Here is a 14,138-nt window from a genome sequence, read left to right on the forward strand (position 1 = left end):
ACTGCCCAGATAGTGATGAATTCCTTTAGCTTTTTCTTGTCCTGGAAACTCTTTACCTATCCTTTGATTCTAATTGATAGCTTTGCTGGGTAAAGTAATCTTGGCTTTAAGTCCTTGCTTTTCATCACTTTGAATATTTCTTGCCAATCCCTTCTGGCCTGCAAAGTTTCTGTTGAGAAATCAGCTGACAGTCAGTATTATGGAAGCGCTTTTGTAGATAACTAACTGCCTTTGTCTTGCTTATTTTAAGATTCTCTCTTTGTCTTTAACCTTTGGCATTTTAATTATGATATGTCTTGGTGTGGGCCTCTTTGGGTTTATCTTGTTTGGGACTCTCTGCACCTCCTGGGTGTGTATGTCTATTTCCTTCACCAGATTAGGGAAGTTTTCTGTTATTATTTTTTCGCATAGATTTTGAATTCCTTGATTTTTCTTCTCTCCTTCCAGCACACCATGATGTGAAAGTTGGTATGCTGAAAGTTGTCCCAAAGGTTCCTTATGCTATATTTTTCCTCCTCCTCCTCCTCTTCTTCCTTTCTTTTCTTTCTTCTTTCTTCTTTTCTTCTTCTTTTTTTTTCTTTATTGATTGGGTGTTTTTTGCTTTCTTCCAAATCTTGACTTGATCCTCTGCTTCATTTACTCCACAGTTGGTCCTTTGTAATGCATTCTTCATTTCAACTAGTGTATTCTTTTTTTCTAACTGGTTCTTATTTATGTTTTCTGTGTCTTTATTGCAGTTTTCACTTGGCTTATCTGGTTGTTTTTCATCACCCAACAATATATTTAATTGATTTGAGAGAGGGAGAGAGGGAGAGAGGGAGAGGGAGAGAGAGAGAGAGAGAGAGAGAGAGAGAGAGAAGCATTGATGTTAGAAACATTGATTGGCTGCTTCTTATATGCGCCCCAACCAGGGATTGCACCTGCAACCTAGGTATGTGCCCTGACTGGGAATCAATCCTCCAACCTTTTGGTGTATGGGACAATGCTCCAATCAACTGAGCCACCTGTCTTGGGCCTTATAACCACTGTTTTGAGCTCTGTATCTAGTAGATTGCTTGTCTCCATTTTGTGTAGTTCTTTTCTGGACTTTTGTTCTGTTCTTTTATTTGGGGCACATTTCTTTGGTCCCTCATTTTGACAGTCTCTCTGTATATGTTTCTATGTATTCAGTAGCTGCTATGTCTCCCAGACTTCATAGAGTGGCCTAATGTAGTAGGTGTCCTATATGATCCAGCAGCACAGCCTCCCTAATCCCCTGAGCTGGGCACTCCAGGTTGCCCCCCCTATGTGGCTGTGTATACTCTCCTGTTGTAGTTGAGCCTTGATTGTTGTTGGCACCTCAGTTGGAGGCAATCAGCTGTAAGGACTGGCTTTGACCACTGTATGGCATCAGCTGTGTAGGGGCTCACTCCATGTAGCAGTAGTTATTTCAGTGGGGCTCTAGTACTTGCTGAGTCCACCCCTTGAATGTATCCATTGTGGAGAAGATGGTTGAGGGATGCTTTGACATGGTCTGAAGCTGCCACAGGGTGCACTGGCTCTAGGGCCTTCTGGCAGGTGCAGGCTAAGGTCAGACACCACTGGTTCCCTGTCTGGGGCCACTAGCATAAGCTGCACAGCAATCTGCAGATGGTTGCTAGTTGTGCTGGGCATGGAGGTGCCCAGGTGAAGGCAAGCTGCAAACCAAGGTTGGCTGCTGGGCCTGGGGCTAGTTAGGAAGAGGTATGGTACACCCCAAGGCCAGATGCTACTTGTTTGAGAGGTTTTAAGAAAGTCTAAAGCATCAGCCAAAAAAGCGGCCAGTTATAAGGAAAAGCCACTGGAAACAGTTTGGATAGGCCTGCAAGTTGGGTGGGGTGGAGCCAGGAGTCAGGGAATCTCCAGGGCACAGAAAACAGTGTTAGTCAGGTAGATGGAGACTCAGATATGGCACCAGCCTTCAGGCTCTGTGAGTGGCAGGCCCAGAAAAGGGATAATGGTGTCTGCCATCACTTCTCTCTGGAGGAAAGCTGCCCCTACAGCTCTCCCCTCGATGACAGACCACCTGGTGTCTTTCAAGCCACTGACTATCCCAGTGCTGGAGCTTAGAGCAAATGAGTTTGAATAAGTCTGTCCACAGGCTGTTAAAGAGGAACTGCCAGAAGCCCTCTGTCTCAGTCACAGTCTCTGCTGGTTTTCACAGCCAAAAGTTATGAGGACTTCTCTTCCTGGCACTTGAACCCTGGGCTGGGGGACCTGGTGTGGGTCTGGGACCCCTCACTTCTCATCTGAAATACCTTCTCTGCATCTGAAATACCTCCACTGATTTTTATTTGATTCATGTGAGTGTTCCAGGGCCAGCCTGTTCTGCATCTCCGCCCCTCCTATCAGTCTCCGTATAGCTTCTTCTTTATATCCTTAGTTGTAGGGCTTCTGTTCAGCTAGATTTCAGGTGGTTCATTTGTTTCATAGCTTAGTTGTAATTTTGATGTGGGTGTGGGAGGATTCAAGTACTACATGTACCTATGCCACCATCTTGACCACAGTCCCCTCAAAATTTTGATACTATCATTTTCATCACTACTTTTGGCCACTCTATTACCCTTATCATTTTATATATTTCCCTAGTGGTAATAGCATAAAATCATAGTTGGCAGGCAAAACTATAGGAATAGGAAACAGATTAGCGGTCACCAGGGGACAGAAGTGGGTGGGAAGGGTACAAATAAAGCTGTAGCATGAGAGAGTTCCTTTGCAATAGTTGTGTATTTTAATGAGGATGATGGTTACATGAATGTAGCCATAGGATAAAATAAAATAGAACTCAATGCTCACATACCACACAAATGCATGTAAAACTGAAGAAGGTCTGTGATTAACTTGAGTACTGATCAATGTCAATTTCTTGATTTTTGATATTGTACTACAGTTCTGTAAGATGTCACCATTAAGGAAAGCTGAGGAAAGCGTTCATAGAACTCTGTGCATCATTTTCACAGCTTCTTGTGAGCCTATAATTATTTTAAAATAATAAATTTCAAAATTATAATAGGTGACAGCAACCAAGTCTTGGCCTATTGTTTTTTAAAAAATCAAAGAGGTAGTGCTAATGAGACAAACACCTGTAATAATTAGCTTTGCCCTAAAGGTAGTGTAAACGTTTTTTTCTTAAAAGTGAGTCTAAACATGTAGTCCCTGCCTCTGATTTAGATGTTAGACAGTTAATGCATGAAAATATATTTATTTATTGTTCTTTTTAAAAAGATTTTATTTAATTTTAGAAAGAGGGAAGAGAGGGAGAAAGAGAGGGAAAGAAACATCATTGTGTGGTTGCCTCTCATACACCCCCAACTAGGGACCTGGCCTATAACCCAGGAATGTGTCCTGACTGGGAATCAAACCAGTGACCCTTTAGTTCGCAGGCCGGCACTCAATCTACTAAGCCACACCAGCCAGGCAGATGCAAATATATTTGAGTGCATACTACAAAAGGAGTATACTAACTTTAACAAAGGTATGTAAGTGCTCCCCATAGATCTACAGGCTAATAGCTCTTTCTGTTAGTTGTACCTTTGTCTGTCTATACCGTCAATGTTTGGCTCCACTAAATATTTGTCCAAGTACATGCTTCAGATAATTTATACAATTGAATTCTTCCATTTAGCATCATTTTTTTATTCATTTACACATCACAGGAAGCTCTGGAAGTACAGTTAAAAAGTAGAGAAACATTGCCTATAATCCACGACCCAGAAATAAACATTATTGATATTTAATATATATAATTGCAGTCTTTTTATCTCTGTGCATATAAATGCTTTTAAAAATATATGAATCATAATTTTAGTATACTTGTTTTACTTATTGATGTATACACAAAACTGTAGCATTTCTCTGGTCATTAAAATGCTTTTTAACTTTATGATTTAATGACTACATACAACTGTACCCTCTGGGTGTAAGATACCTTAACCAATGTCCTATATTTGGACATTTAGGATATTTCCAGTTTTCTACCATTAGAAATATCCCTAAAGCTAAAACTTCTTGCATGGTCATGATTATGTCCCTTAAGACAAAGTCTCAAAAGTGGAATTGCTAGTGAAAAACAAAATGTTAAAGCTTTGATTTATATTGCCAAAGGGACGCATCATTTTTAAAAAGTACGTAAACAAAAATCTTATTTGAACAACAAGATGCTTTACCTGAAGGGATGTAGAATCAGTTTCTTTTGCCTAATAATGCATCCCTTCTTAGAAACAAATTGCCATTACTAAGTACACATACTGCTTTGACAGAATTAAAAGAAAAATGTTGAAAATATAGTTGACCCTAGGACAACATAAGTTTGAACTGAGCTAGTCCACTTATATACAGATTTTTTTCAGTATGAACATATAGTACTATAAATGTATTTTCCTTATGATTTTCTTAATAGTAGTTTCTTTTCTCTAGCTTACTTTATTATAAGAATATAGTATATAATACAAATAACATACAAAATATGTTAATCAACTATTTATTAATAAGGCTTCTGGTCAACAGTAGGCTGTTAAAAAGTTGTGTGTGGATTTTTGACTTGTGTTAGGGGTGGCACCCCAAACCTCACATTGTTCAAGCATCAACATAAACAAGTTATGCAAGAATTTTAGCTGTTTTTTATTTTTGTTAAATAGTGAGAGCAAAATAATATGCTGGGTAAAAAGATAGCAAATAGAATGAACATACTTCACTGGGGCTTGGGTATTTACATTTCCCTCTTCCCCCATTTGATATTGATTAAAATATATTTTTGTTATTTTTTAAGCATTTTCTTAGTTTGAGTATAGTATCCAATTTCAGGGTTACAAAGACCTCTTTCCCTTTCTATTCTATGTTGATATTTTCTATGATTATTTGTATTTTATCACTGTCATTGAAATTTCTCTCAAAGACAAATTCCTTATGCTGGAATTGATGGTAAATATTTGCTGTTGGAGGAGGGATTTTTTAATGAAATTATTTTCTTCTGCTTCTGTCTTTTGGCTAGTTGTGGGACTTCCCTTTCCATTCCTACTGTAATATAATTCTGAGTTGAAAACAGCTCTGGGAAGAAACTGATGGGTCATTACAGGTGGCAGAGTTCCTCTAACTTAGAGAGAATTTTGTAGTACTGGGAATGGCATATTTTTACCTGGTCTGAATTAAGAAGGTATTCCATGTCGTAGCATAAACTAGGTTGAGTACTAAAGAACTAACTATTCTAATAAAAAATCATATTTTAAAAACAAATTTACCTCAAAGGGCTGCTCTCTTTGAGTTTATCTCAGTTGTACCCTGTACTCTTACTTCCCTGTAAACTCATTAGCTGAACATGTTACCCACTCCAACCTCTTCATCTGAGATATTCCACACAAACTGAGAGGAAGTTGTTCTGGGAAACAAATTAGGGTTTACACGAAAGGGGATTGAATGAACAAAAATTATATAGTTTTTTAAAACAATTTCATATACATCTTTATAAATATTTATAAAGATTTATCAATTAGATAATATATAATATATGTTACCTTTTTAGCAAAAAACTGAATATGAACTCTTTGAAATTTCATTCAAAAGAAATCTGGTTTAAGTTGTGTTGTTTTGTTTTTTAATCCAGGTAATATTTTTTCTTCACATTAAATATTTCATATTGAGAAATTTTTTAGGTCACAAAGAGGTCCTGTTTGCCTTTCATGATATCAAGGGTATTCATATAACATTTAATATATTTATAACTATTTTCTGCTTAAATAAATTCAACATATAAAAATACACAATTTGAAATAGATGATTTCTCTAGTCAGTCTGGTGTATTTAAAACATGAATTATTTACAAAAATGTAAATCGCCCTTAGTTACAAATACCACCCTGATACATAAGGGACAGCTGTGTACTATGTGTATTAAAATATTCTTAATTAATACTTTGTTAGACTTACATGATTAAAATACAAGTGTATTAAAAATCAGTGCCCCTTGTTTCAGCAAACTTACAACAGTTCCTTTCTTTTTTCTCTAACAGATATAAGCTTACCAAAGTCGGCAACAATATGCTACACAGCTGCCTTGCTCAAAGCAAGAGCTGTCTCTGACAAGTAAGTGAATAGGTACTGAATGCCTGACCTAAGGAGCTGTGTTGCTCCTGAGAGTTTCTCTGAAAGTTTCTCTTAGCCTGTGAGACCACTGCTTATGAGCATGCATTTTCCAAAATCTGCTGATCTTTTCTTTCACTATAAGAAGGAGGGAATTTGTACCCCGAGGTATCGTAGGGGTGTTTGAGTCCCTAAAGAGGGATTTATATGCAATTCCATGCCTCTGAAGTGAAATTTTTTTTATTTTTTTTATTTTTTGGTCAGATAATAGATACCCAAAGACCTGCTTGGGACTTAAACAAAATGCCTTCCTTTTATTCATTAAAAATTCTTTTTGCATATTCCTCTTGTATTCCTCTTCCTTCAGCAGTAGAAGGCTGGGTAGTAATATGGCAGAGGGGATGGTCATCTCCCATTCTTTGCCTCATCGATTCCAAACTCACTCCCAACCCAGGGTCTGTTTACTTTGAGTTGCCATCTCAGTGGGACATTTGCCCACTTTACTCAGGCAGGTGACTGTGGCATAGAGAATTTCCATAAATATCCAAGATATGACTGGCAGGTGAAAGAGAATAGATGGCTTAACTGTTTTTCAGTTTAGGAATGCTAATACTGACCCAAAACACTCCCTTGGTAGCATCGAAAATCAGATAACAGGAAAAGAAAATAGCCTCTGCTATGTCAGACAGGATTGCTGTTAAGTGTGTGTGCACTTCAAGACCGAAGTAATTGTCTTTCATTCTTTTTTATCCTGTAGATCGCCAGTACCTACTGCAACATCTTTTCTCCCTACACAGCGACTCCAGCTTGGGAGGGCAGGGCCAGGGTTGTCACAGCTTCCCCTGTGGTGTCTGCCTGCCAAGCACAGCTCTGGAGTTAGCCCTGGGTGTGAGGTGAGAAAGAGATTGCATGGTCTGGTTTTTTTCATTCACTTGGGCAGGTGTCTCGCCCACAGTTTGGGCATGCACACCCCCCTTCTGGAACGGCCCCAAGCAGGCTTTGCTGCTGAAGCTGCAACAACTTAACCTCCATGGCAGCATTGACATTGGGTTGGGAGCCTCATTTAAAATTCTTCCCAGTTCTGTTTTTAACCAAGTGAGCTCTTCTGTAACCTAGTTTTCTCTTTTTCCTACACTGTCTGCCCTTGTCAGTCCTGCCCCCTCTCCTGAGCTAAGCAGGGACCCATAGAAAATTTAGATTAGCTATTTAGCCAGAGAGACTTAACAGCTGTATTTAATTCCTGCCGCATTTAGATGCAAACATGCTTTCTGCTTCTGCTGGGGTTTTTGTTGGCCTCAGTCTGAGGGGTCACTCAGAGGTTTCATGTAGTGGAGGTTTGGAAAGGCCATGCCATTGGCTTGCTGTGGTTTTATGGGCCCTTGATGTGTAGATGCCTCTCTGGTATGATGCCCAAGCAGTGTTTCCAACTGGATGGTGTTTGTCTTTCTGCTTTTCAGATTCTCTCCTGAGGCTGCATCTCGGCGGGGGCTGAGCACAGCAGAGATGAATGCAGTCGAGGCCATTCATAGAGCTGTGGAATTCAATCCTCATGTGCCAAAAGTGAGTATGTGGAATCCCCACAGGAGCTCGCTATGATAGCAGAGAAGTGTTCATGACCACAATATCATGTTTTGAATGCAAACAGTTATAAAGAAATGAATTGCAATCATCAAGTGTTGAGGCCGTGTGTAGTCTAAAATTAGCCTCATTTTAAAGCAAAAGCTACATTCAAGTGGATTTGGGGGTGCTTTTCAGGCTTCATATAATAAGGATAAATTGATAGACCTGACTTAGGCAGACCAGATCAAGAAGTCTAAAATAGGCAAAATATGGAGATCTCAAGGGTATTTGACCAGTTTTTAGTCTTACGTGTACCCAACTTGGGAAATTAACCTTGTGGTTGTGAATAAAAGTTTTAAAAAAATACTTACCAAACACGAGCTTCTATGTCTCTATAAATAAATGATAGTTAATTAGTATTGGCAAGAAAATAATAGGGAAAACCTCAGAGTATGAAAAAGTATTTTTTTAACTTGTGAGTACCATTTTAGTAAGCATCTGTAGTAGGTAATATTGGTCATAATTATTAACCACATGATTAATCAATTTATAACTGTCCTTAATAAATACCAACTTAAAATTTCTCATATATTTTTTCTGAATTTGATTTTAAGGGAGTCAGATATTGGTAGTAATATAGAGATAATTCTTTAATCTTTCATTTAGGGGATGAATGTATATTTATGATTTATCTGTATTTGAGTACCTAACTGTGTGATAGGCATATCACTTAACATTTTCAGTTTCTTCATATTATAAAGCACATCTTTACTTCTAGGAAACTATTCCTGCAGTTCATAACAGGTACTGCAAGGAATAACGTTCTTGGCAAAATGCCTGATGAAGACTTTTACTGGTGAAATGACAAAAGAAGGCTGTTTTATTTTTTCTTGTCTTGTTACAGTACTGGAGCAAAAGGGTACAGTGTATGTGTGTGTGTGTGTGATTATGGAATTACCTATTTTGATTTATTTTGTTGATATCCAGAGTGACAAACATAGATGATCTAATATCATTTACTCAGGCCATGATCATCCTTTCACAAAACAGGAAACTGAAGAGTGGTGCACCGTGCCACTGTGGCAGAAAGGTGTAATTATCCACTCTAGTTCCGGTGCATAATACCCAGCATGGTATCTGTAAGCTTAGGTATTATATAGAGTGCAATAAAATGCATCTCTTAATATTTTTCAGCTAACTTAAAAATGGTCATTCACATTTTATTAAAATTGAAAACTAATCATGAAAATATTGTTCTGAATTATGGTAAACTAAAGTTATCAATTAAGATTTATGAATGCCATTCCCTAACTACAGAGCTATTCTTTCAGCATAAATAAGACTCTTTTAGAAGTAGTATTGGCAATAAAGTCCTAGATTCTGAGTCAAAAACTTGCATTCAAGATCTGGCTCTTTTATTGATTAGCCGTGGGACCTAGGGTACACAGTTCAAAAAGACAAGGAAATCTCTAAATCATTAGAGGATGTTTTACATTTAATAGGATTAAAATAGAGGCTTTGAATTTAAAGGGACTATTCTCCACTTTTTATATTTCATTCATGTGATGCTGGACAAATGAAGGTCATGCTACACTCATCCAGTTCCATAGCTACATCTATATATTGTTATAGTTTATTGGATTTTTAGCTGTAGCTTTTTTCCCCCCTGCTTTCCCTGAAAATATGCTTCCCCACCCACTCTGCTCTTCATTGTCAATGTTCAGGTTTACATGAGGGAGGGCATATTTCTCTCAGTGATTCATCACTCTGCATATATCTGAGTTTTCACCAGTGCTGTGTACTCTTAGTGCGCTATATCTACATTGCAAGACTTTCCCTGTGGAAAGACATATTTTTGGTTTAGAGGATATTACATTAACCCTTTCATAGCATGAAAGAGAAATTTTCATTTACTGAGGTATTTCCAAAAAAAGAATGAATTATTGGTGTATCTCTCCTAGTATTAGGTATGTATTTTTCCCTCTGTGGTGGTGTTGTAAAAATAAATTCTTTTTTATATTAGAGAAAAGTATAAAGAAATCCTTCATGATCCCATCATATAGTCATCTTTCCTTCTAGCCTTTTCTTTCATACATTTTTAAGTCTTAGGAATCATGGTCACAGCATATTTATATTTTTAAAAAACATGGGGCTCTTAACTTGGACCTTGTGGATGGATATTGGGAGTATATCTTTCCTTTCTTGGGGAAGATCATCAGGTCCTCCTTAACAAAGGCTCTCCTCTAACTTAACATTAGAGTTCAAGTCTTTTAGCCATGTGCCTTCAAAATATTCTCAGTTAACTGTTGAGTTAAAGATGACTTACTTTCTTACATTTATACTGTAAAAAACACATTATGAAATCTACCATTTTAATCAATTTTTAAGTATACAGTACAGTGTCGTTAACTATATGCACTTTGTCATACAGTAGATATCTAGAACCTTTTCCTCTTGCTTGACTGAAACTCTATATTATTGAACAGCAACTCTCCATTTATCCCTGCCTCGTTCCTGGTAACCACCATTCTACTTTCTGCTTCTGTGAGTTTGGTTACTTTAGATACCTCATATAGGTGGGATCATGCAGTATTGGTCCTTCTGTGACTGGCTTTTTTCACTTAGCATAATGTACTTTAGATTCATCCATGTCATAGCATTGGACAGGATTTCATTTTTTTTAATCCTCTTCCAAGGATATGTTTATTGATTTTGAGAGGGAGCTAGACAGAGAGACGGAGAGACAGAAATCAATCAGTTGCCTGCCATACATTCCCCAACCAGAGATTGAATCTGCAACTTTTCAGTGTATGGGACGATGCTCTAACCAACTGAGCCATGTGGCCAGGGTAAATTAATATTCCATTGTATGTATGTATGTATATCATTTTTTCCTTATCCATTGATTCATTGATGGAAATTTAAGTTGTTTACACTTTTTAGGTATTGTGAATTATGCTCCAATAAACATGAAACTGCATGTATGTCTTCAAGATATTTTTTTCAGTTCTTGTAGATTAATACCTAGCAGTTGGATTGTTGGATCATATGGTAGTACTATTTTTTTTTTTTGAGGAAACTCCAGACTGCTTTCCATAGTGGCTGCATTATTTTACAGTGCACAGAAGTTCCAGTTTCTCTACTTCCTTGCTAGTATTTGCTATATTTGTTTTGGGTTTTTATTTTTTTATTTTTTACTTTTTTTGAATAGTGGCCATCCTAACATTTGTGAGGTGATACCTCATTGTGATTTTGATTTGCATTTCTTTTGCTATTAGTGATGTTGAGCATCTTTTCATGTACCTGTTGGCCATCTGTATACAGTGTTTGGAGAAATGGCTGTTTAAGTCCTTTGCCCATTTTTTTAATGAAGTTTTTACCCATAATGAAGTTTATAATGTATAATAAACTATATACATATAGTTTTCAAATATTTTCTCCCATTGCATAGGTTGCCTTTTTATTCTTGTTTATTTTACTGTGTTGATTGTTTTAGCTGTGTAGAAGCTTTTTATTTTGATATAGTTCCACTTGTCTATTGTTGCTTTTATTGCTTGTGCAATATCCAACAAATTATTGTCAAGACAAATGTCATGAAGTTTTTAATCCTATGTTTTCTTCTGGAAGTTTTATAGTTTCAGGTCTTACATCTAAGTCTTTAATACATTTTGAGTTGATTTTTGTGTATGGTATAATATAAAGGTCTAATATTTCTGTATCATTTTTTAAAGATTTTATTTATTTATTTTTAGAGAGGGAAGCGGGGGAGGGAGATAGAGAGAGAGAAACATCAATGTGCAGTTGCTGGGGGTTATGGCCTGCAACCCAGGCATGTACCCTGCCTGGGAATCGAACCTGTGACACTTTGGTTCGCAGCCCGTGCTCAATCCACTGAGCTATGCCAGCAAGGGCTCTGCATCATTTTTTGAAGAGAATGGTTTAATTCTTGTGCTTTTATTGCAGACATCAGGTTGTGGCCCACTTAAATAGTGAACTTTTGGGGGCATAAAGATTTTTTGGTATTTAGGATTATTTCCTTAGAACAGATGGGAATTACTGAGTAACATATGGGAGTATTTCAGGCGTCTTGATATTTATTGCAAATTGCTTACCTAAAAAGATGGTGATAGTTTATACTCCATCAGGAGGTGATTTCTTTACTATTTCATCACACTGCATTGAACAGTTTATTTAAAACAGAAAGAAGAAAGATATATTTGAATTTGGCAGTGGAGTAGGTGGAATCTCCACTCACCTCCTCCCAGGACCAAACTGGAATTACAGCTAAATTAAAGAATAGTCATCCTGAATAACCAACCGAAGACTAGCTGAAGACAAGTCTTATAACCAAGGATTTACAAAAGAAGCCACATTTAGACTGGTAGGAAGGGTAGAGATACAAAAAAAAGGACTGGCTGCACTCCCATGGGTGGTGACTGGGGTTCTGGAAGTATATCTCAGCTGCAGGGGTTCCCCCTAGAAGCATGGGGTCTAAACCTCATGCTGGGCTCCCCAGCCCAGAGAATGAGAACCAGGAAGGGGCACCCACATAATATCCAGCTGTGAAAAGCAGTGGGGTTTCTCTCCACTAAGAAGAGACTGAGACTGCTGGAGACACCAGCACCCTTTAAAGGGCCAACACACGTAATTTTGTTTGCAGTCACTCACCCTGGGCTCTGGTGGAAGGAGGACAGAACAGACAAGAGTTGCCTGAGGAGAGTCTGGTGTTTGTGGCTCTGTGAAGGGATCTGTGGGGACAGCCACCAGGATCCATGTACTGAGTTATTCTCCCATGCCACATACACCATCTTTCTTGAGGGGAGTACTCCCTTCCATGTGGCATCAGCCTAGGGGAAAGCAATTGCCGCATTCTCTGGAATTCTCTTGCTCACCCTGCAGAGCTAAGCTCTTACTGAGGAGTTATCTGCCTTGTCCAGGGCAGACTCACAGGGTGTCAGTGACTGAATTATCTGACTTTGGGGTGGGGGCCATTTTCCCCATTTCCTGTGAACCAGACTGGTGCTTCCTCCTCACAGAAGATCTGATAGAACCAGCCTCCCAGCTTCCAGCAGACCCAACCTCCAAGCACTGGAAAGCCCACCCACCCAATTCCTAGTGGCTCTGCCCTGCCAAGTTTGGTGAAAAAACCTGGGAAAGATTGAGTCTGTGGCTGTGGAACAGGGACCACACCCACCTACCCTGAAGCCTGACCAGCAACTCCTCCATATAGGAAATCCACTATCCCCATCCTTTAAATCACACAAGTGGCTCTTTCAGTGACTGACACTAATAAGCAGCCAGAAGGTGGAAGTAGGTAGAAGCAGATCTTGAGGTGCCTTGGGTCTTTTGTTGACCAGCCCCGGCATCCAGTGCTGGAAAACCAGGCCTTGTTGCGCAGTTTGGTCCTTCCGGTGTACACCCAAGCCCAGCACAGTCAGCCACAAACTGTGGATCACTTGTAGCCCCAAACAGGTTGTTGAGGGCCAGGCACAAACAATGTCTGACATTAGCCTGCATAAGATTCCCTTGTAGGAGGCCCTAAAGCAACACACATAGTGGCCAGCTTTACATAACATCAGAGCAGGATCTAATAAGCTTCATAGATAGCATATCCAAAGGGAGATCTTGGCAGGGACCATGCTGAGGCAAATTCCCCTTTGTGTGGTCAGCACCTGCACAGCAGCTCACATGATGTGATTGGGGTTAAGCCTCACAGTCAGCCAGCCTGAGTGGTGATCTCATGAATGAACAGGCCAATAACAATCAAGATTCAGTTACAGATAAGAGGGCCCACATAACCTATGAAAGGGACATTCCTAGAGCACCCAAACAGGTAATGAAGGAGACTGAGTCACTAGGTCCCACGGGAGACCTACTACATAAGGCCATGCCATGAAGACTGGCAGTCATAGCAAATCTGTCTAATACATAGAAACAAACACAAAGATGCAGCTAAAATGGGGAGACAAAATAACAGGCCTCAAAAGAAAGAGCAGGAGCAACCTCCAGAAAAAGAGCTCAATGAAATGGAGGCAAGCAATTTATCAGATACAGATTTTAAAGTAACAGTTATGAGTAGATCAAGGGACTTAGACCTGCAACAGCACAAAGAAGGACATAGAAAAAATTTTTTAAAAGGACGAATCAGAAATGAAGAATACAATATCTGACATCAGGAATACACTGGCCCTGGACAGATGGCTCAGTTGGTTGGAGTGTTGTCTTGTACACCAAAAGGTTGCAGGTTCAATTCCCTGGTCAGGGCACATATGGTAGGCAACTGATTGATGTTTTTGTCTCGCATTGATATTGGCCTCTTTCCCTCTACCTTCCTCTCTCTCTAAAATCAACAAAATGTATTCTTGACTGAGGATTAAAAATAAAAAGAATAATACACTAGAAGGAATAAACAGGTTAGATGAAACAGCAGATTGAATCAGTGATTTGGAAGACAAGGTAGAAAAAAAACACCCAATCAGGCAACAA

At 38.8% G+C, this 14,138-nt stretch overlaps 1 protein-coding gene across 1 annotated transcript in view; it reads left to right on the forward strand.

Annotated features, from left to right (window-relative positions):
* Positions 1–14,138, forward strand: part of ST7 (suppression of tumorigenicity 7) — a 317,157-nt gene that overhangs the window by 270,796 nt on the left and 32,223 nt on the right. Inside the window, 2 exon segments of the mRNA XM_036010835.1 lie at positions 6,023–6,095; positions 7,550–7,652. Coding sequence (XP_035866728.1) covers positions 6,023–6,095; positions 7,550–7,652 — 176 coding nt within the window.

Source organism: Phyllostomus discolor, chromosome 10, assembly GCF_004126475.2.
Source record: "Phyllostomus discolor isolate MPI-MPIP mPhyDis1 chromosome 10, mPhyDis1.pri.v3, whole genome shotgun sequence".
Lineage (NCBI taxonomy): Eukaryota > Metazoa > Chordata > Mammalia > Chiroptera > Phyllostomidae > Phyllostomus > Phyllostomus discolor.